The 25,106-nt window shown below is 49.2% G+C and overlaps 10 protein-coding genes and 1 non-coding gene across 11 annotated transcripts; 4 read left to right on the top strand and 7 right to left on the bottom strand.

Annotated features, from left to right (window-relative positions):
- Positions 1-60: 60 nt before the first annotated feature.
- FMAN_16015 (uncharacterized protein) lies at positions 61-1,173 on the bottom strand (the record flags this gene model as incomplete). Its single annotated transcript, XM_041830008.1, has 1 exon — positions 61-1,173. The coding sequence occupies one exon, from the start codon at positions 1,171-1,173 to the stop codon at positions 61-63; it is 1,113 nt and encodes a 370-aa protein (XP_041676350.1).
- Positions 1,174-1,938: 765 nt separating this feature from the next.
- On the bottom strand, positions 1,939-4,399 carry FMAN_01015 (uncharacterized protein; the record flags this gene model as incomplete). The annotated part of the gene is made up of 5 exons (XM_041829997.1): positions 1,939-1,981; positions 2,033-2,631; positions 2,678-2,850; positions 2,901-2,978; positions 3,025-4,399. The coding sequence occupies 5 exons, from the start codon at positions 4,397-4,399 to the stop codon at positions 1,939-1,941; spliced, it is 2,268 nt and encodes a 755-aa protein (XP_041676349.1).
- Positions 4,400-5,190: 791 nt separating this feature from the next.
- Positions 5,191-5,285, bottom strand: tRNA. The gene is given in 2 exon segments: positions 5,191-5,234; positions 5,248-5,285. It is a non-coding gene; the product is annotated as a tRNA-Leu (tRNA).
- A 253-nt stretch (positions 5,286-5,538) lies between these two features.
- Positions 5,539-6,174, top strand: FMAN_01014 (uncharacterized protein; the record flags this gene model as incomplete). Its single annotated transcript, XM_041829986.1, has 1 exon — positions 5,539-6,174. One exon carries the CDS (start codon positions 5,539-5,541, stop codon positions 6,172-6,174), a length of 636 nt encoding a protein of 211 aa, XP_041676348.1.
- Positions 6,175-6,214: 40 nt separating this feature from the next.
- Positions 6,215-7,972, bottom strand: FMAN_01013 (uncharacterized protein; the record flags this gene model as incomplete). The annotated part of the gene is made up of 1 exon (XM_041829975.1): positions 6,215-7,972. One exon carries the CDS (start codon positions 7,970-7,972, stop codon positions 6,215-6,217), a length of 1,758 nt encoding a protein of 585 aa, XP_041676347.1.
- Positions 7,973-8,368: 396 nt separating this feature from the next.
- On the bottom strand, positions 8,369-9,427 carry FMAN_01012 (uncharacterized protein; the record flags this gene model as incomplete). Its single annotated transcript, XM_041829964.1, has 4 exons — positions 8,369-8,553; positions 8,603-8,884; positions 8,939-9,343; positions 9,403-9,427. 4 exons carry the CDS (start codon positions 9,425-9,427, stop codon positions 8,369-8,371), a joined length of 897 nt encoding a protein of 298 aa, XP_041676346.1.
- Positions 9,428-10,491: 1,064 nt separating this feature from the next.
- Positions 10,492-10,892, bottom strand: FMAN_01011 (uncharacterized protein; the record flags this gene model as incomplete). The annotated part of the gene is made up of 3 exons (XM_041829953.1): positions 10,492-10,566; positions 10,642-10,792; positions 10,855-10,892. 3 exons carry the CDS (start codon positions 10,890-10,892, stop codon positions 10,492-10,494), a joined length of 264 nt encoding a protein of 87 aa, XP_041676345.1.
- Positions 10,893-12,932: 2,040 nt separating this feature from the next.
- Positions 12,933-13,785, top strand: FMAN_01010 (uncharacterized protein; the record flags this gene model as incomplete). Its single annotated transcript, XM_041829941.1, has 2 exons — positions 12,933-13,200; positions 13,250-13,785. 2 exons carry the CDS (start codon positions 12,933-12,935, stop codon positions 13,783-13,785), a joined length of 804 nt encoding a protein of 267 aa, XP_041676344.1.
- Positions 13,786-15,240: 1,455 nt separating this feature from the next.
- On the top strand, positions 15,241-17,136 carry FMAN_01009 (uncharacterized protein; the record flags this gene model as incomplete). The annotated part of the gene is made up of 6 exons (XM_041829930.1): positions 15,241-15,258; positions 15,327-15,444; positions 15,503-16,413; positions 16,465-16,708; positions 16,760-16,886; positions 16,932-17,136. The coding sequence occupies 6 exons, from the start codon at positions 15,241-15,243 to the stop codon at positions 17,134-17,136; spliced, it is 1,623 nt and encodes a 540-aa protein (XP_041676343.1).
- A 942-nt stretch (positions 17,137-18,078) lies between these two features.
- On the top strand, positions 18,079-20,436 carry FMAN_01008 (uncharacterized protein; the record flags this gene model as incomplete). The annotated part of the gene is made up of 2 exons (XM_041829919.1): positions 18,079-18,278; positions 18,363-20,436. 2 exons carry the CDS (start codon positions 18,079-18,081, stop codon positions 20,434-20,436), a joined length of 2,274 nt encoding a protein of 757 aa, XP_041676342.1.
- A 365-nt stretch (positions 20,437-20,801) lies between these two features.
- On the bottom strand, positions 20,802-23,771 carry FMAN_01007 (uncharacterized protein; the record flags this gene model as incomplete). The annotated part of the gene is made up of 4 exons (XM_041829908.1): positions 20,802-22,131; positions 22,182-22,923; positions 22,978-23,485; positions 23,547-23,771. The coding sequence occupies 4 exons, from the start codon at positions 23,769-23,771 to the stop codon at positions 20,802-20,804; spliced, it is 2,805 nt and encodes a 934-aa protein (XP_041676341.1).
- Positions 23,772-25,106: the final 1,335 nt, after the last annotated feature.

Here is a 25,106-nt window from a genome sequence, read left to right as displayed (position 1 = left end):
TCTCAATTGTATTCTTCGTAAATTCAATGCAACATAACAACGCTCCCCCTTCGTCCTTCACTACTCTCCATGTGTGAGCAGGTAAGAGTTGGATATCGCCTTGAAGCTGAACTGCCCATCCTCGCGCTTGAACACAATCCCCTCCCTCTTCCGCCCATTTATTCCCCTCCCTTCCGCTCGATCAACTAGATCTGTGATCTGCGAACCCATCTGGTTCAGCGGCCAGTATCCATGGACAGGTACGTGCTCAACGCCCAGTAGTGGTGCCCACCTCTTATACACCTCCCTTGGTGGTAGGTATCGCTGCTCATCAATATCATACACTGCGAAGAGAAAAAAGCAATGTGTTCCCTTAGGAAATCCTTCAAAATTACTCTGTATGCTCGACCCGCAAAGTTCACCCTGTAGAGCTATGTTACGCCCGATCTTGGGCAGTGTCTCGTGGAGGTTGAGTGCCCGCGCGGTGGCGTAAAAGACAGGCGGGCTTCGCGGATGATTCTCCACCAGAATACGATTCCGCGAGCAAACTGCCACGCCGTCATGTCTCGTCTCGTTAGGTACTGTGTTGGCGAGAGGGTTGCCGTCGTTGAGGTAAAAGACTGTCATGGATGAGCCGTCCATCTTGGTCGACTCCTCAAATATCTCAGTACCATGCTCACTGAATACATCTGTGAGGTTCTGCACGCGCTCCTGATTTGTTCGTGGTATAAAGTCAGGATATTCAGGCAGAGGTGCGTCTGACGTTGAAGTCTGGTGAAGTGGTATGGCAGGCTTCTCGAATTTCCTCACTTTGAGAATGTCCTCAAATGAGATGTCCCGTAGCTTGTCTGATGGAATTCCATCCAATTTAGCAACTATTTCCGAAAAGTCGGCCAAAGGCAATAGAAGCCCCTGCGACAACACGCCCCGAATCTGGATAGTCTGGACCCGGATATCCGGTGCGGAAGTGGGGCCGCCCGGCCTGATGATCTTCGGCGCCAGAGGAGCAAATGGCGGGTCCGTGGCCGGTAGAAGCGAGTCTATTTCGAAGAATACAGCGCGATCCCCGGCTTTAAAGACGTTGGTGGGAACGACGCACGTCCAACCGTCGACAGTGGCAGCCGCAATACGGTCTGCCCTCGGGATGGTTGTTATAGCCAAGACATGGCGGACTGTCACTAGCTTTCGAGGCATAATTAGTGGAGTGTGTCCTAGAGAGCCGATTCCCAAAGAAGAGCTTGAGAGGCTTTGAGGAGGATTTTCTTCTTATAAGCGTTGGAGGGGCCAGTGAATCGATGATGTGACTCAAGTGCAAGGATCACATAAGTTGTACGTGAAAAAGCTGAAACGGCCTGAGTCAATGTCGTTAGTTAATATTAGGCCGTGCTTTCTGCCCTACGGGATTGAAGGATCGTGCGAGCTGCAAAAAGGCAGGCATTTAAGCCTATAAGATAATGAGCTGCACATAGAAGCAGTTGATTCATAGAATGCAACCAACGAGCTGAAAAATAAGTCATTGGTGAGGTCTTTTCGAAATGTAAACGAGCTAAAAAAAAAAGCCTGATTAGGTGGTTTAGCTCTGGTACAGGAACTATTGATGCAGATCTTACAGGCACATAAATTCTGCCAGGAATATTGAGTTTGCCGGATGCTTGGAAGTGTGATCGACGAGATCTGAGATAAGCTGTCACTACGGCTGCAACGTGGTATGCATAACGCTCGGTGCTGATCCTTTTAAGCTCAGCGAGATTATCAACATCCATCTATAATAGGACGCGGTGGGACACCGAACCTCATTGGAAAAAAAAAGGATGATGGTATTTCTGTTCTATCCTGCTGCCAGTGGAAACCATGGCGGTTGTCACAACCTGAAATCGCACCGCGATGCTTTAAGGCCAATTAAAAGGAGCAGAGGCAGCTTCTTAGCTCCAATAATTATTTATCTTCTCCTCAGATGCATTATGTTGAAAGGGCGAGACACGCATCAACAGCTAGGCCGACCCTATAGAAACACGTCAGCTTCAGCCAAGAGATCGATTTGAGGATCACTTACCTGCCCTCCTTCTCGTAAACCACATCACTTATGACATCCTTGTCCAGGTCAGGGAACATGCCTGCTAATGTTTCGACAACATTTGCATGCTCTGCACGGGAAAGTCGCTGCGCCTCGGCCGCTTCAGCGCTCGCCTGTCGTGCGGCAGCCTCTTCTGCAGATAATGCATGTTTTGAAGGTACTTGTTGATGTTCGCGAGGCTCCTCACGGCTGAGACGCTCCGGTGGAGCCGGGGTCCGAGGCGCACTACTAGGCCCGGGATCCATTGAAGGGCCAGGGTCATCAGAGAACATTCTCCCAATGCTGGAAAGAGGTTTCTGTATAGTCTTGAGAAGACCAGTGATGGCAGCTTTCTCTTCGCCCGTATACTCGTCATTCGAGGTTGAAGTGCGTGGTCCGTCAAGAGAAGGACGCGCAGAAGTTTCTCCGGGAAGAGGCCCAGACTTCTCGTTGAATACTGGCTGTTGGGTGACTGGCGGTGATTGAGCATGCTTTTCAGCAATTGCTGACACGGCCTCTTCCACATGCTTCTCAAACTCCTCGTCAGTAATCGTTAGAGTAGTTCTGTCCATATTTTCAATGAACTGAACAGCACCCATCTATAATATGTTAGGTTGTGACTACTTCAAGAGCAAACCAACATACCAACGAAGACAAGTAGTAGCCTGCTTCACCCCCGAGCTTTTCCTGGTTCCTGAAGCGCAAGATGTATTGCACATTAGACACTAGGTGCTCTGGATTTGATTGCAGTACAACATAAATAAGGAGGGGCATGAAGGAGTCAGCTGAAGAATCAGACTTGTTATGTTTTAATAAACCTGTCAGTCGTCAATATAACCATGCAACTGTAACCTTTCAGCTGTCTTACCAAAGATCACCTTGCAACAGTTCAACACACAAATGATCTTGTCTCGCGGTGCTCTGTAGGATTTTATTTTTAGCAGCTCTGGATCGCGTTAGTAAATACCGACAGTCTGTAATGTTGAACTGACCTTGCTGGGCTAATTTCAAAAACCGACGTCCACTGTCGCCGACTGGCGGAATGTCCAAATGTTCTTCCTTCACCCAGCCATAAATGCTCATCTTCTGTCTAACAATGTCATCTCTCTCGACATCCTCTTGGTGTTGGCCTCGCCTACCGGGGCCAAGAGGTATATCGCCGCCCTTGCGCTTCGGCTTCGCCCCGGGGATCGGTTTGGGCGCTTGGATTGCAGGCGAAAATGTCTGAGTATACAGTCTGTTCATGACCAACTTTTCCATTCCCTCACGAGCATTATCGAACTCCGCGTCAGATACATCCCTCCAGACCTCGCATTGTGCCATCTTGTTTGCAATAAAGGCCAGAAAATCCCCTATAATCTTGACTTGCTCATGCACCATCCATTGCCGTTTGCCAAACTCAGAGAGGAAAGACTTGAGGTACCTTGCCACAGGATCTGCCTTCTTGTTTCGTAATTGCTCGAGAAACCGATGGAAGTCAAAGGGTTGAGTAGGCTCTGGCTCAGGCTCAGGAGGAGGCGGTCGGTGCGACTGCGCTGGCGAGCTTGGAGAAGCAACGCTCATGTTCCGCTCTATTTTAGGACGTGGAGGTGTTCCGTGAACACCATCCTTGGGTGGGACAGGTGGCCCCAGATCCTCGACCCCAGTGTTGTTTGGGGTCTCGGCTGGAGGGGAACTCGTGGAGATGTGTAGGCCCTGCATCTGACCAGAGAGCGTAGGCACAAGAGGTTCCAGACTAGACTTTCGAGGAGGATGCTGAACGGGGTGGCCTAGCATCGGCGAGGCAATCTCCAGTCTGGGACTCATGACTTCTTCTTCACCAGGGCCACCACCAAACTCGCTAAACTGCTCCATGATGCTCTGAATTTCGGACTGTGAACCGCCTTCGTGCTCATCTTCACTGACATATCGTCTCTCATCAAACTCTGCGTCTGATTTAGGAGGGGTAGAATCTCCAGAGACATGGGAACGCGCAGCATTTGAAGGGGTCCGCGAAGGCGGCTGAGAGGTTATTGGGGTCGCAGGCGTGGGGTCAACATAAGTGGATGGTTCGGCGGTGAGGTATTGTGTGGTAGCATCGTTCGACGAGGGTAATGCAATAGGTTTGATTTTGCCCGCTGTTGAGGCGTGAGTGTTCAAGTAACCTCTGGGAGCTCGAGAATCATCGGCAGCTTGCTTTTCCTTGAGCATATCTGAGGGACCTTGCTCAGCAGCGTCAGCCTTATGTTCGTGTGATGGAACGTCAGCTGCCTGATCACCAAAATCGATCAAACTGTCCTCCTTTCCGGTCTTGTCCTTGGAGCTCGATCCATGGCTATGATTATCAGAGGTTCCAGGCGTCCCTGCCGTAGGGTCCTGAGCAGACATCAACTCGACATTGGGTTTGTTAGACAGCGTCTCGTCTAAGACCGGCTGGCTAGATGAAGTTGTAGACTGCTCCGGCGGAGACATGCAAAGCTTCTGAAGGTTCGACGGCGAGGTAGCTGTTTTGGAGAATCGGGCCCAAGGCGAAATGTTGACTTGTGTAAGACAAGATGGTGCCCATTCGCTGTTCTACGACCGAAGGTTAAGCTGTATCGTGTGTCTTGGGAGAGCAGTGGTCGTCGACGTCGATAAGGTCAATAAAGTTTAGGGTTTTTTGATAACAAATCGCTTCGCAGGTGATCGACTACCACAAAAGGGTTGTCGTTGGCGATGTTGTCGGGTCAGCGTCTTCGGATTCTTGGAGTTCAACAATGGATGCCTCTAGGTAAGGCAGTCAGAGCCGAAGCGTAACTACAGCAAGCTGGATGGAGCACATGGCAGGACCCCTCATTCTCCATCTTCCAAGCTAGGACTTCCTTCCAGCAACCAGTGCCTCAGCTTTTGGTCAGGCGCACACTTGTTTGGAGCTGTTCCATGAAGTGGGGCGCTTAGGCACTGCGTTGGGGAGCTTGGTTATGGTTACAGTGTGTTGACAGGGGGCGTACCTGTGACGTCGCGATAGTTACAGGGGATATGCTTCAGTGTAAGTTACAAATCTTTCGGACAAGCTGTGATCCGACGATCTTCCAGAACTTCCCAAGGCTGCATCAACGACAATAAAAAAGACAAGGACAGAATTAGAGGCACAAGGGTAAGATGCACTCCTGAGAGTAAAAATGGGCAAAAGTGAATTTTGCTGGAAGGGAGGTTTGAACTCCCGCCTCTTTCGAGAGTGGTGTTAAACAGATTAACTTAAAACCACCGCCTTAGACCACTCGGCCATTCCAGCTCTGAAGAATGTAATAGAAAGTTGAGTCATTACAGTTAAATATAGTGGTTTTCCCTGGTTTATGTCAATCAGCTGAGAGCTGAGCCACCACCATCAATCCCCTCACCGAAGGAGTCACCAGACTTAAGGCGTCGGCGTAGGCGTAGGCAGTATGTTAGAGATATAAAGCCAGTGTTATTCATGCTTCGAGTGGCCACCATAGAATGCCTTATCATCCTCGAACAGATATTATCCACCTAAATCGCCTTCCATAATGTCAACAGCAATTTCAGTCACTCCCTATCGCCAAGTTCGTGCATATTACAATGACACCACTATAACAGTGTACCAAGCCTACAAAGAATCCATTGCTAAAGCTGCTGTAGATACGCAGAAGCTCAATGCATCCCCAGATTTCAAATCAGGTCGAATGACGTGGATCAAGCCCAGTTGGGCATGGATGATGTACCGCTCCGGATACTCTTACAAAGACCCTGGCCAATCGCGCATCTTGGCTTTGCGAATGAAACACGAGCACTTCATCACCCTCCTTGAGCGAGGTGTGCTATCAAGCCACGCTCATAAGCTCAGCCCTGGCGAGAAGCGTGAGAAGACGGTTGATGTGAGGATTCAGTGGGATCCTGAGAGGACAGCGAAGCTAGAGGTACTGCCATACAGGAGTGTTCAAATTGGCATTCCAGGAGCCTTAAGTGAGCAGTGGGCGAATGAATGGATTGTTGAGATTGAGGATGTCACGGATAAGGCACGTGAGCTGAAGAGGGCGATCGATGAGCGGCCAGGCATCACCGACGAAGAACTGCTGGGTATGGATCTGATATTCAAGGAGAGGCCGTTCGAGGTGCCAGAAGCAGTTCACACCGAGCTGGAAATGACAGATGTTCCTGTATAGTATTAACAAGCGAAATCCCGAAAGAAGTCGGTATGTATCCTCAAAACCAGGTATTGACTTTCCGGCTGTTCTCAATCTCCAAAGTCAAACTATAGAATAGACTCGAATACCTGCTCTCAATTCCAATTTTCGCCGTCACGATATCTGGAACTCTCCACTCCAGCCTTCGCTGTGTTTTGTCCAAAACTCTTGAAAAGTCCTGCTTTGCAATCCAAGTCTGTTCTTCAAATGCGTACCACGGTGAAAAGTAAAGAGGCATCGTTTGAAACGGGTTTGGGGGCAAGGGCTCTAATCCCATGACCAAGCACTGCCTGGCATCTGAACTTCCTAGGTCAAGCTCCAACACTCCCAGAACGATGGATGCTTGTAACGACCCAAGTGAGGGACCAGGTGCTAAGTCAAAGTTAATCTCATATGACTCTGGCGTAGTGGAGGGACCGCTTCGAGCATCGACAAAATATTGCCATGTTGGTGATCGTGAGCGCACTCTGACAACCATCTTACTCTCCTTTGCAAGGCCCTTCATCTCCGGGCGAAATATCACACCCTTCAAGTATCGGAGGTCCGGAGTACTGTGTGGCACGAAGATCTGTCGCGGGATGGCCTCCTGCAGAACATCTTTTTGGCCACTTCGTATCATGTTCAAGAGTTCATCTGGAAGAATGATGCTGTTCATCATGGACAACGCTAATATATCTGGTCTAATCCGCACAAAGTGTGAGTTTCTGTCCCACGCTGCCCTCTGAAGGAGGATAGCCGGGTTGATTGATGTCTGGCCTCTTCGAAACTCGCAGTTCAAGAAGGCCAAGAAAATGGTCCCAGACGTATCGATTGGGAACGGCGTTAATGGAAGCTCTAAATCCAGTCCACGGTTTGTCATAGACATTGAACTTCCTGACCTAAGAGATAGGTATTTGGATCTCTGAGGCACCATGCCATTAAGATCTTTTGAGGTCTGGCCGAGATCGAAAGCTGAAGGGCTGTTTGCAAGAAGGCTCCAATACGTTTTCCCTTCGACCCGATATCGAGGCTGCCGCCAAGCAAAAATTGACTCATCATCGGTAGATTTAAGAATCTCTTCTTGTAGCCGCTTGAAAGCTTTAGCTTGACCTTCCCCATAGAGCAAAGGCATGTTAATATCGAATATACCCAGTAGGCAATAAGCAATGTCTTCTGGCCTCGTTGTCTCGCGTCCAGCAGCCCAGAACATCTTCTGAGCGACAGAAAACTCACTAAGCTGACGTTGCCTGATCTCCACCATATGATGTGTTGCGTCGAGAAGCTCATAATTAATCCCAGTGGCACTCTTTATGTCTTCTTTGAGCTCAGCTCTGCTACCCAACCGCTGCCAGTCTCTTCCATAGAAAATGACCTTTCCCGGTGCGATGAGCTCTTGAAGTGTCCAGCCTCTGGTAAACCAACGGCTGTTTATGAATGTCTTTCTCCGTTCCTCTTCAGACTCTGAGGGGAGAACATCCTCAAGAAAGGCGATGCAGATGGTCGATTCAGCATACCAACGAAACATCGAGTTGATAGCTTCAGAAAGTTCGGCACTGCTACTTTTATCGATACAACAAGTATCTATCCATAAATAGTCCAAATTAAAAGAGCGTGCCTTTCTGCAGCTCTCGCGTAGCTTGCTATAACGTTCAAGATGAAGGGCCTCCTCGGGACCATTTGAATCAACATCCTTGAAAGTGACTTCATCATCACCCCAGACGTGGGATAGAATGGCATATCGACGTGACCCACCAGGATAAAACTCAAGCTGAAGAGTGTGTGTGTTTATGAGCCTCATGCCGAGCTGTATCTTCGAAATAAACTGGTGGTTGTCTTGAGCTGCTCATCTCATGTCAGCTCTTGAGCTTGAAGGCTGCCAGGTTGTTGAGAGTGGTGAGGACAAGGGGAAGTAACCTTGAGCAACAAATTCTCTGAAATGAGATATGAGAGTGTAAGATGGGAACTACGAAGCTGAAATTTGAACCATATTCATTGTTAAAGGGTCATTCACAAGGTGGAATTGGTACATATGAGGGAAGTCGTCGCAAAAGGGACTAGATACAGTGGAACTTATTGAAGTTCTGCACTGTACACTTAAATACATTTCAGGGCAATGGAACTAAAGATGCAATATTTATTCTTAGATTAATATTTCGTTAGTGTCATTACTCGATCGTTCTATCTTCTCCCTATTTTAACCATTCACAACGGTACCGCCATTGCAGTGGATGGTCTGTCCACTAACACACGAGCTGTCACTCGACGCCAGGAAGACCACGCACGTAGCAATCTCTGATGGCTGAGCAGGTCGTCCCATGGGGCTTGTGAACTGCTTCTGCGCTTCGTCGTCCATTGTGGCGGGAATGAGAGGTGTCCAAACTATGTATTGTTAGTCGTATCACACGTTGGTGAGATCAGCTTAACGTACCGGGTCCAGGAGCGACAGCATTAACACGAATGCCCTTGCTGACATATTGATTGCTGAGACCGCGGGTGAATGAAACAATCGCACCCTTTGTGGATGTGTAATCGAGGAGATCAGGGCGACCGATGTAGGCGTTGATGGAAGCATTGTTGATAATAGTTGCTCCGGCCTTCATGTGAGGGAGGGCATATTTGGAGATATAGAAGAAGGAGTGGATGTTGATGTTGAAGGTATGGATCCATTGCTCCTCGGGGAGGTCTTTGATATCCTGGACCATCATCTGGTCTAGATCGATTATCAGATATGCTCGATATACTCGATACTGTCAGATACACTCACAAGCTGCATTGTTGAATAGAATGTCAATTCTATTCATTTTCTCCACGGCAAAGTCAACAAGTTTCCTGCAGTTCTCTTGCTTCGAGAGGTCGAGAGAGATAAGATGGACCTTGGCACCCTCGTTCTCAACCTGCTTTTTGGTGTCCTGAGCATCCTTCTCTTCCTCTGGTAAATAGGCGATGACAATATCCGAAACGCCCTCTCGACCGAACAGAAGAGCAGAAGCAGCACCAATGCCACTGTCGCCTCCAGTGATCAGTGCCTTTTTGCCTTTGAGCTTTCCAGAGCCTTGGTATGTCCTCGAATTGCCGCCGGCCTCAGGTACTTCGTCACGAGTGGCTTTGGGGTCGGGCATCTCCCTCTCAGTTCCAGGGAATTCCTGGTGAGAGACGGGGATATCCTTCTCTATTTCTTGGTCAGTTGCTACATCGTTGAATTGTTGAAAGTAGGAAGGGAGAACTCACCATTCTTGAAGTTTTGAGTCGTCATTTTAGCGGCTGGATTATAGTCAATTGTACAATGAACTTCTCGAGCTGGAGGGAATTGAAAATTCTTTCTATATCACTCGGAAGAACCTCCTCTTTTTAATACTCGTCGCACAAGAACACACGGAGCATTCGATCCGAATCATGATGAAGATCGATCGATGACGACACTACAGTCAGGGTTGAACATTTCTTCGTCACAATAACGGGGCCAGCCAAGCAAGAATGCGCATCCGTGCTGACAGCTCTTTCTTTAATCTGGCGTTTGGCTTTTCATGATGGGGGTGCTCCTCTATCAGTTGCCTGAAAGATTGAGCTATCGACCAATGGTCGTACGCTGGCTTATGCCAGCGGACACTGGCACGATGGTTATGACCCTTTCGCTATCTTGTCGCGAATATGACGATCTTGTTCTAAAAAGAGGGGCACATATGTGCGGTACCTTGTTCAAAAACCCAATGTCGATGAGATTGCTGTGACGTATAAAGCTGCAAACAATGGGACTTTCGGACGGCCGCCGACGCCTTTCATCCGTTCGGCACTGTCCGGAGCGGCCCCACTGTGCCGGCCCGTCGCCTAATCGTGATGTCCCGGCGACGCTCCTCGCCAGGGAATCCCATTGTTGCACGAAGTACGGATGCGTCGTGGAGCATCTACTTCCCCTCCCATCTGCGCACTTGCGGATTGACACTTTCAGTTGAGATACCGAAAAGGTGGTCAAGCGAACGAACATAGCTACAGCAAACCAAGCTTGAACATGCGTAGCACTGGCCGGCTCATCCCACATAGTAATATGATTTGAGCCACACAAGACAGCAGGCTACAATGCAAGATGAATAGCAGGAAGAAAAACTGAATAAACCGTCTAAGCCAAAGAATATCCCGTACATAGCGTGCCTATGGACTGTATACGCGTAGTCTTGATCATCATCTCGTCTGATCTTCTCTTTTGCCCATGCAACTATAATGTTCGTCTTTCAAACACAATACCATTCCAAACTCAAATCAATAAAAATATCCAGGACGCCAGGTTCCGTGTCGTGCTCTGCTCGCCGATCGGTAGTATTGTTACAGAGCAATCGCGCCTCGACGGCTTTCTCGGGTATGGAGGAATCCTTGGAAGCCACAAAAGACAAAGAAAGCCTATTACTGTCAGTAAGATGCAGGATTGGGTTCGGGTTACGGATAGCCAATCTGTTTGATCGAGGAAGGACGTACAACATAGACGAGGACGGCGATGAAGATGGTGTCTGAAACTGCCTTGCCATCTTCGGGATCATCTACGCCGCCCGTGAATTCTTCATGGTTGCTTCGGTAGAGGCCCGCGAGAGCGCTGAGGATAACAATGGCGAAAACGGAGAGAACGGTGCTGGAAGTTTCATGTTAGCTTCATCATGACAAAGTCAAGGCAGTTCAAAGGAATTGGCGAACCATGACCACGCGTTAAAGGCGCTGACGACGGGCTTCATGATGGGCGTATATAGAAAGGGCTCAAGTGTTGTTGACCAATCGATGTATCGCTATGGGTATGGTGGTGATGGATTGTTGTTGCGACGTTGATACTGGGTCGCAGCTATAGCTCCGTTGCTGTTGGTGGTAATGCGTCAATGTCGCCGTTTAGCTCCTTTCCTGCCTCAGCAACAAGGCTGGAGAATGAGCCACTACTAAGCACCGCCACATGTTGAATGCGCCACTATATCCAGCCAGATCTTGACAGGCACGGACGGGCTAGGCATACCTTGAAATTTCCATTCCGGTGCGTACCTTTTATTTTTATCGGGTACCTAAGGGTAGGTGCAAGGTGCATGTCTCTGTGTTTATTCTATGTTGGTTTTTCTCTAATTTGTTCTGGTGCTGGCTAGGTCCACAGCATAGCAAACAGTGCTAACAATATACCCTAAGATGCTTACTTACACGCGGTCTAGGTTGTGAACCTTGCGAAATCCGAAAGATTAGTTGACGATCTTCCTCAAGCCGGAATTCGTGCTCAGAAGTGTAACATTGAAATTGTGCTATTTTCTTGGCTGACGAGACGCAACCACAATCATGGCGCGCAGTTTGACTACTTCTGAAACCTGCGATACAACCAACAAGGTGTGTGGTCTAGCCATCACCACTTAAATTGCGTAACTATTTCTCTGATTCTTAATCATGGAGGTTAACTGAACTGTCTCGTCGTAATGAAGGTTGTAAGAATTATGGCTGGGCGGCTACTAACATTGGAGCCCACCAAAAAGGTTAAGCCTCTGACTAGTACTCTTTATAGCAGAAATGTATTGGTATCTTGAGCGACCTTGGCATTTAAGCTCTGTGCTTCACGCTCCAATAGCTTCCGGCACACCTCTGCCCAGAGCTCAACACGAAACGAAACGAAACGAAACATGCAGGCGCCATGTTGATGATCGCCAAACTACTGATCAAGAGAGCTACCACGGAGGGTTCTATTCCGTCAGATGACGGCCTTGTCAGAGACTTGAGCTAAGTGGCCCTAATGAGGCAATACCAAGGCTCGGAAGTTGAGAGCATCTCATTAAAAGGAAATTTGTGATGCCATCATTACGCACACGTTTTGCTTGTTGTGCAACAGCGACACAAGTAGTAAGATCCCAAGCCAGGACTTAGTAAGATGGATGTTGCTTTTAGACGCCGTGTGAGGTTACGCAACCCTCCCTCCCTTGTTGCTTGTTGGCTGTCTGTCGCCTGTCAGCGATGCACCGTCCCCAGCACCCCTCCTGGCAAACACGGGGTTCCGTGTGCCGAAGAGCTTTCAAAGGGCTTGGGCTGTCCGCTGATGCCCCTGCTGTGCTTGGCCGTCATAGCCGTTGAATCAAAAAGTGAACAAACGCATGGCGCCGTGTCCGTTGAAACGAGCAAAGCCTAAGCCACGTCGCTCGTGAATACGGGCTGTCCCCTGTGGCCACCAATCGTTGGACAGATATCTCGGCACAGGGAGACTATTGCTTGCTACCGGGCCTAGAATGGATCGTATCTTCCCCCCGCGTTATTTGCTAGGCAATTCATTCGTTGGGAGTGGAGGTAAAGAGCCTCTTTTTGGTTGCTGCTTGCTGCACAAATTCAGGCCAGGCTTTGCCCAACACGGATTGGGGACTTTAGCATTTCCTCGTTTATGCGGCTTGTACTGAGAGCTGTTGACATTTTGACCAATCCAGGTTCAATTATCCTCTAGGATTATCGCGTAGTGATGACGCTCTTGGCAAGCTTCAGCGCCCACGCTATATATAGCTTCGGCTGCCACTGCCACTGTCATTGTCACTGCCGTTCATCATCTCATCTCAACCTAAGACTGGATCCGTTGATTCACTTTTGAGCAAGTCTCAGCACCTAAATAATTCTATCGGGCCCTAGTGGTCATTTCACTCGCTCGTAATTTTTTAGTATCGAGATTCTACTCTTACTTCGCCTCGACGGTCTTTAGTCATAGTCGCACCTGCTTGCCTTACACACAGCATTGCCTACACAGATTGCACAGCTTTACAATCTCACTCAAAATGCGCACTCAAGCCATGGTGGCCGTCCTGTTCTCGGCGCTTGCCGGGCAGGTTTTTGGTCAGGATGACTCTCACGATGCTCCCAGAGTCAACGACAACCCTATTGGTGTCAAATACAAGGCCACCCTTCCCAAGGAGCCTTTCTTCAAAGATGCCGCAATCGAAGGCAACGCCAAGGGCTTTATCCAGGCTGAAGCTCCGAGCGATGGACACGGCGTCCAGTTCAAGGTCCAGTTCAGCAACCTTCCCAAGGAGGGAGGTCCCTTCAGTAATTGTTCGACTATCGCTCAGCCAGACTGTAGCTGACTCTGCCATAGCATACCATATCCACGTTGAACCTGTTCCCGAGAACGGCAACTGTACCGCCACTCTCGCCCATCTCGACCCTTTCGCTCGTGGCGAGGAGCCTCCCTGTGACCCTGAGAAGCCTGCCTCTTGTCAGGTTGGAGACAACAGTGGGAAGCATGGAAAGATCACCAGCGACCCCTTCACAGCCGACTACATCGACTACTACGCCTCCACCAAAGAAGGCATCGGGGCCTACTTTGGCAACCGGTCGTTTGTTCTTCATTATGCCAACAAGACCCGTCTAACATGCGCCAACTTTGTGAACCTGAACCCGGGTGTTATCGACTCGAACTACACTGCCCCAGCTTACCTCCCAACACCGACTGAGACAGTCAACCCTGAGACGAACACTCCTACTCCGTCAAGCACAGGCACAGGCAGTGGCACTGGCGGCAAGCCTATTTCTACTGAGACTAGCGTTGTTAGTCCCAACGGTGCCTCGTCTGCGACGCTCCCGATCAACCTTGCCCTGGCTGGTGTCTTTGCTCTCATTCTTGCAATGTGAGGGAGTTGATGATGAAACTGTGTTTGATGCGAGGGGCGATTTCAGTTCAGTTCGTTGAGAAACCCGAAAGTTTCTGATTTGTTTGGAAACAGATTGCTGTTTCCTTGAACAAAGCTTGATTGATAGGAGCTGCAGGGTGTTCTAGTTTGTCGACAAGCAGACATAATACAAAGGAATCCTATTTGAAACTTGTCTTTACGACTACGGCGCATGTCCAAGTGAAAATTAACGCAAATCGGTGGTTAGGGAATATTACCATGTAGGTTGGTGACCAGTAGTGTATGGCGCGGATGTTCCAGTTATCACTACCTTAGCCAATTGAATCAGGCATTGGACCTCAAGGATATAAGTTGATAGGTATCAAGGTACATACTGGTATAGGTACTAGGTAAGAAATGCTGATCCATTTCTTAAATGGAAGTCTCGGAGGCTCTCATTCCATTCCATTCCATTAGTTTGACAGGGACCTTGCAAAAGCCCCTTGACCTTTCCCTAACTGTAATTACCTTATATTTATTGTGAGGAGCTTAGGGTAGATGTACTATCCCATCGAGGTTATCAATTTATGCGTCCAGGGCATTCCAGAATTAACTACGAACCGTGACTCATAGGAGCAATGTAATAGGTGAGGCATTAAGATAAATTTCAAGCAATATTTCTTGTTTCTTCGTTGAGCAGTGTTATCAGTCGATTGCTGTAGAATATTCCGGACTCTCTTACACCCCTGCTCGCATCGAGACTGGGATTGCGCGCATCCTTTGAGTGGATGCTGGGCAACCATGGATCTCTCGCACTTGCATCTATTTTAGTGCACTTCTGCCCCCAAATCATCGTTCTCGAGGCCCGGCCCTAGCGCACGTAAGAATCACTAGAGCTGACCAGCCAAGCCTAAGGATTTTAGCTGCATCCATCTCTTCTTTCAGCTGGAACCCAGGCTGTTCAGCTCATCAACATGAAAAGCATCAGTCAACATGCAAGCAAGGTTCAAGGTTCTCAATTTTTGAGAAGTCAAGCAGCTCTTGGCCGAAATCTCTTCAAACCCTTGCTACTGTCTGTAATCAGCATTGCTTCCTTGATTTGGCCTTGGGTAGCAGACCAGTATTCACTTCGGGAATGTTCCATCACATGGAAAGGGTCAAAACGAGAAACTGCCCTAGCTTGGACGTGCAGATACAGATGCAGGCCAAGCCGAGGAACCGGGCTGATCTGATCAGAGTTGTGTCATATATTGATTCTGGTTGGTGAGCGGCTGTGAGCCAGGTGGTGACCTATCCCCAGATGTCCCTTGATCATGGTTCCTTGCCTGCAAAGTCAATTAAAGTACTTGTTGACCGATCTCGATGGTTCTTATCGTTGAACATTTGTTTATCTTCCGAGACTGTCTCATCTTCCGTTAATACTCGTGGAAGTCTTTCTCCCTTCCCAAACACAGCTGCTAGTCAATCAACTGCCTCTATGGCCCCCTCAGTCATGGTACGTCAGCTTTGTAATCCAGAGCCACCTATCGGTCTATCTTGGAAGGAGACTGACTACGTGCTCAGGCAGACACAAATACAGCGCTCAAACATCGTTCAGAGCGAGATATACGTTCTCCAGACATGGAATATAACTCGTCGGTCGAGGATTTCCGAGAATACGAGTATCCCAACATGGCACAAGGTGTGCCAGTCTGACTCCTTGGTTCTTCATCCCCAGATCCGCTGACGTTTGCTTACAGGGGCTTATCTTGATCATGGAGGAGCTACCATATATGCGCGATCCCTTATAACCGGCTTCTCCCAAGCAATGATTGGAAACCTCTGGGGCAATCCGCACTCAGAGAATCTCCCGGCAAAGTTGTCGGGTGATATGGTTGATAATATCCGGGCAAAAGCTCTTGATTTCGTTGGCGCTGATCCAAAGTATTTCGACCTGGTCTTCGTCGCCAATGCTACGGCTGCTATCAAGCTCGTTGCTGACGCGTTTCGGGACATCGGAGAGAAGACCCCTACCAAGGGCTTTTGGTATGGATGTCACAAGGAATCCCACACGAGCATCATCGGGGTTCGCGCACTTACGTCAGGAGACTATCATTGTTTCGAAGATGATGAGAGTGTTGAAGAATGGATCTCGCGGCCTTTCAGCTGCCAGTCCCGAAGAGGAAAATCGACCAGTCTGGGCTTATTCGCATATCCAGGCCAGTCCAATCTTAGTGGACGCCGGTTACCACAGGACTGGTCGAAGAGAATACGGCAACACCCTCAGCTTCGAAATGTCTATACCCTTTTCGATGCTGCGGCTCTCGCTATGACTAGCTCCCTCAGCTGCCTGTTCCACGATCCGATGGATGCACCCGACTTCACTTGCCTTTCGTTTTACAAGATATTTGGCTTTCCTGATTTGGGAGCATTGGTTGTTAGGCGGGCATCTGGACATATACTGAACCTGAGGAGATACTTTGGCGGGGGAACAATTGCTCAGTTATCCCCCTCAAAAGACTCCCGGGTCATGAAGAAAGTTCCCGGGCTGGGGGATCTGCACAAAATATGGGATATACATGAAGGTGTCGAGGATGGCACACTGCCATTTCACAGTATCTTGGCGCTTGGAGTCGCCATTGATACACACCTAAGGCTTTATGGCTCAATGGTGAGTTGCCATGTCACTTTAGTATTGAGATTAACTGACGGTTGGTCGCAGGATACGATATCTCGTCATTGCTGTTATCTCGCTCGCCACTTGTATGAACGTCTCGTGGACCTGAAGCACCGAAACGGATCTCCATTGATCGAGCTATATGTTGATAGCCCATACATGTATGGCGATCCTTCACTACAAGGGCCAACTTTTGCCTTCAACATTATGAAAGAAGATGGTTCATATATCCCCTGGACGGAGGTAGAGAGGCTTGCCAATAGCGCTGGAGTATACATACGAGCTGGAGGTAAGGCCCTCTTCTAGATTCATGTTAGCACTGCTGACGATTATGCTTCAGGCGTTTGCTGCCCTGGCGGTGTCGCCAAAGCTCTGGACTATGAGGACTGGGAATGGGACAGGATCTTCTCAAGCGGACACGCCTGTGGTTCAAGTGAGATGGCAGTCATACATAATAAGCCAACGGGGTATGTTTTACCATAATCATCAAATTCATCAACTGACAGGAGCAGAATCGTTCGCGCGAGTCTCGGCCCCATGACGACGAAGCGAGATATACAGGCCTTTACATCATTTCTCTCCAACGAGTTCAGGACAAAAAGCGCACCAATACCACGATTGCTCGGAACAGCAAAGGATTTACCGGTACGGGAGAAGTTCCCCTACCTCACATCCGAAAAGGAGTTTAGTGAGCGCGACCTTGTTTATGAGCATTGACATATATGCTGGAAGAGCTTGATATCTATTTGAATTTTACTGAAGAGCCAGCTGAAGAGTTTGGTGTGCATCAAGTGAGCTTTGTGTGAATCGGGGTGGTTTTTGTGTGTTTGTCTACAACAGCCGCTGGGGATGGGTCTCAAAAGGGAAGATCTATATTCATCTACACCTTAATCACTTCCTAATTTACCTAAGTTAATGATTTCATGTTTCCGTGAGACGATAAAGAACATATCTTGACCATGCTCAGTCAATTATCCAACAGTCACAGAATTGTAGTGACGTTCCGTCTATTACATGCTTTCCTTCATCTTCTCGCTGGAGACATCACATTCGTGGAACTAGAGCTTTCAGAGGAAAGATGATCAGACAAGACCTAACTAAAAGACCTCTGAGCATGACCTTTCGCGACAAAGAGAGTCCAATTATTTCAGTTAAGTACTGGCACACTCACTTATAAGCGACATCAGATCCATAAATATTTCTGATTTGACAAGGAAAGGTAGCTTACATTCCAGGTCGCTTATCGTCGAAACTCCTTCCTCAGCATCTTCGCAGCACTCTGCCTTCACGTGATTTGCATCATATCCAAACCACCCTTGGTGCTTTACTACAGAAAAACATCACGATTACCTGTGTTCAAGCACAATAGCATTCCGACGATTTTATTGTTTTTGGGCCACAAAATTTTTATCCCAAGAGCTTTCTCCCAGCCAACATCAATATAGTCGAAATTTCTTAGCCTTTTCCTTTCGTCCCCCATGCAGTCGTCGCAACTAGATTCTTTACACTTACCCCACGTCTTCGATACCAGAATACAGCCTTGATCGATCTACACATTGCGGTCTGCGATCAAGCCGGTTCGAGGGCCTCCAGATTTTGTACCAGCGCACAAGGCATCTGCTGGCGCTTTTCGCCTACGCCGCTGTTTCAGCGCAAAAAATGGCAAAGAAAAAAGGCAGCCAAGCTCCTGGTGGTGAGGGGCAGAACGCGACCCTGGACAACACTTCGCAAACGCATCCACAAACCTCAAATACTATGGATACAAACGGAGGGAGTCAAAAGAAGAAACCAAAGACGTCCAAGGATGGTTCTTCTTCCTCGTCTTCGTCTTTACAGACCCTTAATATTTGCCGGAACAAGTAGGTTTGGTTATGCGCCGCTGATTTTCCTGCAAAGTGGCCATTTGCGATCCATTCGATTACGGAGTTGACGCTTTACCTTAGGCATTGGCGATACATATCCGCTTTCCACGGTCCGTGGCTCCAGATGCCTATCGAGATCCTCGAAACAATTGCCAACATCAACTACAATACCCCCCGGCCGTGTCCTATTGACCCTGCCGTCCTCTATGACCTACTGAAGATTCGCCGTCTCGTCGACGAAGCCACCAATCTCGCTGTGAGAGCTGCTAGTGACATTGCCTCACCCGTGTTGACTAACGTCCATGGTGGGCTACCCGGCGCATCTCCTATGTCTGTGTTGGGAATGACGGGGCCAGGACATGGGACAAAATTGAGCCGCGAGCGCAAGTTTCGGATGAGGGAGCAGGCAAGCCAGAAGCTTAGCCGTGCATACCATCTAGATGAGATTGCTTGCAGTGTTGCAACAATGCAGGGTGCGTCACCGATCGATGAGATTGGGGCGCTGGTGCTGTTTCGTAACCCACAGGATCCAGATGCCAAATATGTACATTTCTTTCATGAGAAAATACCCTCGCGTCAGTTGGCAGAGTCCACTAGTCTTCAGCCTTTGGCAGACATCATATCCGAGAGGCCCAACGAGGGCGAAGCTCTCCGAACACGTGCAATCGTCAAAACTTTCAAGGAGGATTTTGAAGGTGCGGCTCATGACTTGACGGCCGCTCTCACAGTGTGTCGAATACATCAACAGCCCCATCGACCAAGTGGCGACGAACTGGACTCTCAGTATTCACATCGGGGTAGAAGATGGCGGCAGGACATTATCCCATCTGAAAAAGAGCAACCGAGTAGTTTGGAAACTCAGCTGTTGTTCCTTCGTGGCACGGCGTATCTATCAGTGGCATGTCAGCATATCGAAGATGGCATCCCGACAAGTCAGAGCCAGAGTGGGCATGCCGATTCGCACAGCCCAGACGAAGCTTTTGATCCAGAAGTCAGTGGCCGCAAGTCGCCAGAGATTGAAGAAAAGTCTCCCCGTGAACAGACCGAAGCGCAGAAGCTTGTCAAGAAGTACGCAAAACTGGCGATCCGAGACCTCCTCGCCTTTATGTCACATCTTGAGTACGCGCCCAATTTACCATCCTCCATCGCAAAGGACTTTAATGATCGAGTTAATTCCTCCGCAAAAGGCACCCGCCATCCTCGCCCTTCTGAGGCCACATACTCTCTCGAGCCACATACCACTTACGCCATTTCGGAACTCTTCGTCGCCGTCCCCCCGTCAGACCTCCCTCCATATCCTAGCCAAGAGGTGATAAAATCGAATGGCAAAACACCGCTTTTCGATATGCCCCAGACGTGCGAATGGTCGACCTACCACCCCCTTATGGCCGACGCCCTTCACTCCCTCCTCCTTTGTCACTGCCTAGCCCAAACTTCGACCAAGGAGCTTGAACGCCACACCTACATGGCGGCAAGGCTGATCCGTATCGCCGATGGCTACCCGGTCTTTCAACCTAGTCGCTCTTCTGCTCGGTCTGACTGGGTCGAAATTCTCCGCCGCGCCGACGATAACTGGCTACAGCTCAGCGCCTCTTGGGAGACCTTATGCATACCTGTGCCCCTCCCGTTCTTATACGATACCCTCCCCCAGAATATCTCAAAGATGCACATCGGTACTACTCGCAAGGAAGCTGCCGCTGCCGCCGCATCTCTGATCAATGGTGGACCTGACAACGCTAGACCAGCCGTACCAAGTGCGGCAGACAAGGATCGACAGCTCAAACGGGAACACAACCAGCGAGTCTACGAAGCTCTTAGTGATGAACGAGTCTGTGATGATGCTACTTTCCGTGCATCCCTTATGGCCAGAGAGAAGCGCGATGAGAGAGAACGTGCAGCAACTGCCGCTGCTGCCAACGGCTCTTCATCCAATGCCACATCTACTAACAATTCAGGTCCCAAGGGATGGTCTGACGAAAATAGCAACGACTACCCCCTTTGCAGTGTGAGGGCTAGCCTTATCGCACAGTGGGTGCAGAAAGTACCCCCCGTCACTGGCACCACGCGACGTAAGAAGCGTACCAAGAAGCCTGTCAGCAGGGCAGTCTCACTGGCTACTCCTCCAGAGAAGAGGAACCTTGAAGATGGAAAATAACATATGCTGTTATAACGACCCTTTGCTAACCCCCGACTTATTTGGTTGCCGTTTCTTGCCATTTAGCTGGTATGTTTCCTGCCCCTATTTGCGGGAACCTTGTATGACGAAGAGTAAGCTTGATGTCTGGAAGATAATATTTCGTGTACTTCACAAAGCGATCTCGGGGCGGGACTTTTCATGACCAATGAATTTCATACAGTACAAATCAAGACTTGAAACAGGAGCAGGTCTATAATTCAAGCGTCCTTCTGCAGACAATGTCTAATGCTTTATACCCAAGAAACGCCGTCCATGCTTACATATCCTGTGAAACCAATCCGTTGCCTAGATTCATTCTATCCTATCTTATATTTAGCAATGATTTAATACCACCTGTTAGATATGTTCCCTCCGTTGAGGAACGCATCAATGTCTCCCATCCCCTCGGTCTCAAGCACATTCATCAACTCAAGCTGCTGAGACTGTGTAAGGCTACCCTGCCTAGCAAAACCATAGTCAAACTGAGGAGGGACATTCCCGCCTTGGATATTCTGTAACCCAAGACCAGAGCCTGACATATCGCCATAGTTCCCAGGATTCGCCATGGAATCGTTGAAAAAACTGTTGCTCATGTTGTTGAAAGCGTACGGGGAAATGAATGGAGCAGGAGGCGAGAACCAATCGCCAATACCGCTTGGGGTTGGTAGAGGCCTTTGGGTGGGTGCAGCCTGTGGGTTTTGAGGTACAACAAAATTGGGCCCACGTTGAGATTGTTCAATCTTGATAGGAGGAGACACGTTCGCCTGCACGGGCACCAGAGAAACTCCAGCTGGCGAGGCATGCTGCATAATAGGTGTAGGATGGGCTGTCAGGGTGTTTGAGGGCGATAAAGTATTGCTAGGGGTTGGTGTTGTCAGATTGCCGGTCGGAATGCTGTCAGGAGGAGTTGGCAATTGCTCTGACATGTGATCCGGAGGCGATGTCATATGTTGCTCAGGGGTCGTGGTGGCTGGCGGTGTTGGGTCGTCCATCATGGTCTCGCCGGGCTGCATAAAGTCGGGTGGGAAGTATGAGAATCTTCGCCCTGTAGGTTCATTGCTCGCAGGGTTGAAGAAGATGGAGTTAGACCTGAAGCTCGGCTGAGGTGGAGGGAAGTTGGGATCGAAGGCGTAAGCATTCATGGCCTCAGGTGGTGAGTTGAATACATGGTTGAACTGAGGTGGGTTCTGATAAGGGGCCTGGACTTGTTGAAGGTTCTGGAAGGCTTCGGGCGAGTTGGGGTCCGCGAAGGAAGGGGGCGTGGTGAAGAAGCCGGCTGCCTGTCCCGTCATTGGGCGTTCATCGTAGCCTTGTAAACAAGCTTTCGAGAAAATGGAGTAAAGTTGAGAGGCGGACGCAGTCCCAGGCCATCTTTCTGTACAACGATCCAAAACCTCCATAGAAGTCTGAACGAGGTTTTCAACCTCATGGCGGGGATGCGCTCGGCGCACCTCTGGATACGAGACAGTCCATAAGAGTGTATTGAGGGACATGTTCACGGTCAGAAGGAAAACCCATGTGAGATCTGCGCCACTCCCCATCTGCTTAGCATTGAGCTGGATGATGTACGCTGCGCTCTCGTAACAAATCGCCGCGGCACGAGGTGATGGCTTTGGGATCTGCGGAGAGGGTCTATACATGAATATCCTCATCTGATGATACCTGCCAGTAAACCTATCGAATCGCATTAGACATAGAGAAGAATAAAACGGAGGGGGACATACCAGGGCTTGCACCAATCGGGGCTTGTGGGTGATGCATCTAGCCATTCTTTGTTCATCTTCTCAACCCTTGCAAACCAAGGGTGCAAGTCGTTCTTTGGTTCTTCCTTCTTCTTCTCATACAAAGCCCTTCGGATCTCGGCCTGGCACATCCTCATTCTGTAGAAGTGAATAGCAACAAGTTTGCGTTCGCTGGGAGGGCCTGGCTGGATACCCTGGTCAGTGATGTTGTCGTCGTCGACTGCTGCAAAGAATTCGACGTCTAGTCGGTCGTCGCCTGTGGCAAAACTGTTGGGCCTACCCATACTGTGTGCCAAGCCATACTCCATCGCGGCGACAGTCCAGATAATCCGCCTCCTCATATCGATTGTTTTGGCATCCAAGTTGTATCCTGTAGAAATAGTTTTCTCGCTGGCTAGTCCTTCCTGCTGGCATATTCTAGCTGCCAGGCCGATAACATAATAGATCGGCGTCCTTGTAGGGGTGAGAAGCGAATATTCTCCAAGAAGCACAAGACATTGCAATGTCTTGAGATCCTTTGGGCGGACGACGTCTTCGAACAATTGCATTGCTGCCAAGTAGTAGCTGTCTGCTAAACCAGCATATTGCGTGTCAAGCTTTTGTAAGCTGATGGCTACAAGCATTCTGACAATAAAAAGCCGATATGGATCAGTGTCACCATTGTAGACCGCATCCAGATCCTGTAGAAGATCCTTTTCGTGAAGAACAGGCCAGAAGAGTTGAGCTTTCATAGATTAGCATTTCCAATGGAGTAGTTCACAACAGGATTGAGTTTTACCTTTCTGGTTAAAGATCTCCAGTAACTTATCTGCCACGGCTCTTGTGGGCAAACTCTCGGCTGGATGCTGGCTAATCATGGGGTAACTCTTTCTCCTTGCCGAAGGGCCCGTCATTTGTATGGACTGCATACGAGCTTGTCTGGCGCGGACACTGGGGATGAGATCGGAGATGCGTTTTGAATCGGTGTATCTTTTCGCTTGCTCCATAAGAAGACGAGTCATTGCGATACCGCTACTGGGCCCTAGGTATCGAGGGGTCTCATCGCCACCATTCAGACGAACCATCCCGCCAGGCCGAACCATATCTTCATTACTCGTAGGATACTCATTTTCGTCGTCGGTATATTGGCTAAGCTCCGCCTCGAGTTGTCTGACTTTGTCTTGTAGCTTAATAACATAATGCCTGTTGATCTTGCGACCTTTGGCTGCATCAAGGTATTCGCAAGTCGATCCGGATCTTTCACACGGCAAACAGCGGGGCAAAGTCGGATCGCATCGAGTTTTCCTCTACATAGGAATACATTAGCATGTAGCTCAGATCATCGAGTTGCACCGCGAGGATAGGTACCTGTCGGCAACGGCAGCAAGCAGTCAGAGTGTGGGCAATGCGGTGACTCGAGCCGTCGCCATCCGAGGTTTCTTCGGTTTGCTGTACAGGTTTCCTGAAAGCTGGCGGAGGTGGCGGCTGCTGCTGGAACTGGACCATATGGTGTTGAGGGTGACCCATGAAGACGGGATTCTGGCGGGGAGCGACTTGGCCGAAGCCTTGTCGGAAGATGTCTGCTGGGTCCATTGGATATATCGGCGCAGTCGCCTATGAGGTAGGTTGAACCTGGTCGCGCGCAGGCATCCGATGCCGAGATTATCGGTATCGAGAGGCCGATGCGCTGAGAGGCACGGTTACGTACGCACAGGAGGAATAGAAACAAAGCAAACAAGGCAAGGCACAGGAACGGGCCGGGGTCTTGAACCAAAACGATGACGATAGATTCTAGCTCCAGGACCTGGACAGGCGTTTATGGATGATCCGTGATGTTAAGGGATGTATACGCCGATGGCAACATCACCACTGGTTGACTGAATAATATTGGTCAGGCACTTGTGGTGTGGGAGTATTTGGTAGAGGACAAGGTGATTGTGTACCTGCCCAGGTGAGGTATGGATCCGGATGTACGCCAAAGCAGGTCAGTTCTTCGACGACGCGAAAACGAGGGGCAAGGCAACAGGTCGATGGGCAAGTTAGTTGTTGCTGATTGGCTGCTCGACTCTTGCGGCGACCAAGCGTCCAGGGCAAACGAGGTTGAAATAGCGGGGAAACTGTTCGAAGTCGATGCTCGCTAACAAGACCCTGAGAAATTTGAAGCCTCCACTGGAGTTGAAAGCGGCACAGAAGGCTGGGCGGGTCAGGTATGTCAACGCATCACCAATGCCTTAGTAAGTTGACCTAGAGAATTAGGGCCTCTAGTGAAAATGAAGAGAAAATAGCTTAGTAGCTAGAATAGGCATGAACACCAATATTTTGCTGGTCTAAACCACAAGACCAGGATTTATATGCTTGGGTCGGCTAGAAGGATAAGGTTTGCAGGTTTCTTGATGAGCAACAGATGTGACAACCAGCTGTTTGACAGCTCGGCGGCAACATTAGTAACTTATTGGCTGATGAGTGATGAATGTTTCAGCATTCAGGAAACCTGCCGCCCCAGATAAGGTGGACGAAAATTGACTTTACCTCGACAGGACTAGTCTTGGCTTCTATTAGTGCAGATCCTTGAATGACAGGTGCTGAATTGTGGTGAATTTTATTGTTCGGTCAGCCCGCTCTGGGACCTTGGACATTGATTCCAGGACGTGCATTTCGCGTGGATCATGTGGCCGAGCAGCCGTATGCGATATTAGATGGTGAGCGTACAAAGAACGATGCATATGTGATACTCGTGTCAGCAATGACATGTCGCGCAAGTCTGTTCTAGTAGTCCCTCACAACACAACCACGTACCTTAAAGGACCCATACATAGGCACGATTCCCTGTTGTAGATTCAGGCATCTGCCGTAATCTGATAGAGTCCACTCCAGCTTTGACCAAGCATCGTGTCACATCGTGTTATTTTATGGGTCGCGGAACTTGAG

Source organism: Fusarium mangiferae (assembly GCF_900044065.1).
Source record: "Fusarium mangiferae strain MRC7560 genome assembly, contig: FMAN_scaffold001, whole genome shotgun sequence".
Classification (NCBI taxonomy): Eukaryota; Fungi; Ascomycota; class Sordariomycetes; order Hypocreales; family Nectriaceae; genus Fusarium; species Fusarium mangiferae.
Note: the sequence above shows the minus strand (reverse complement) of the source record. Positions and strands in the feature narration are given on the sequence as shown.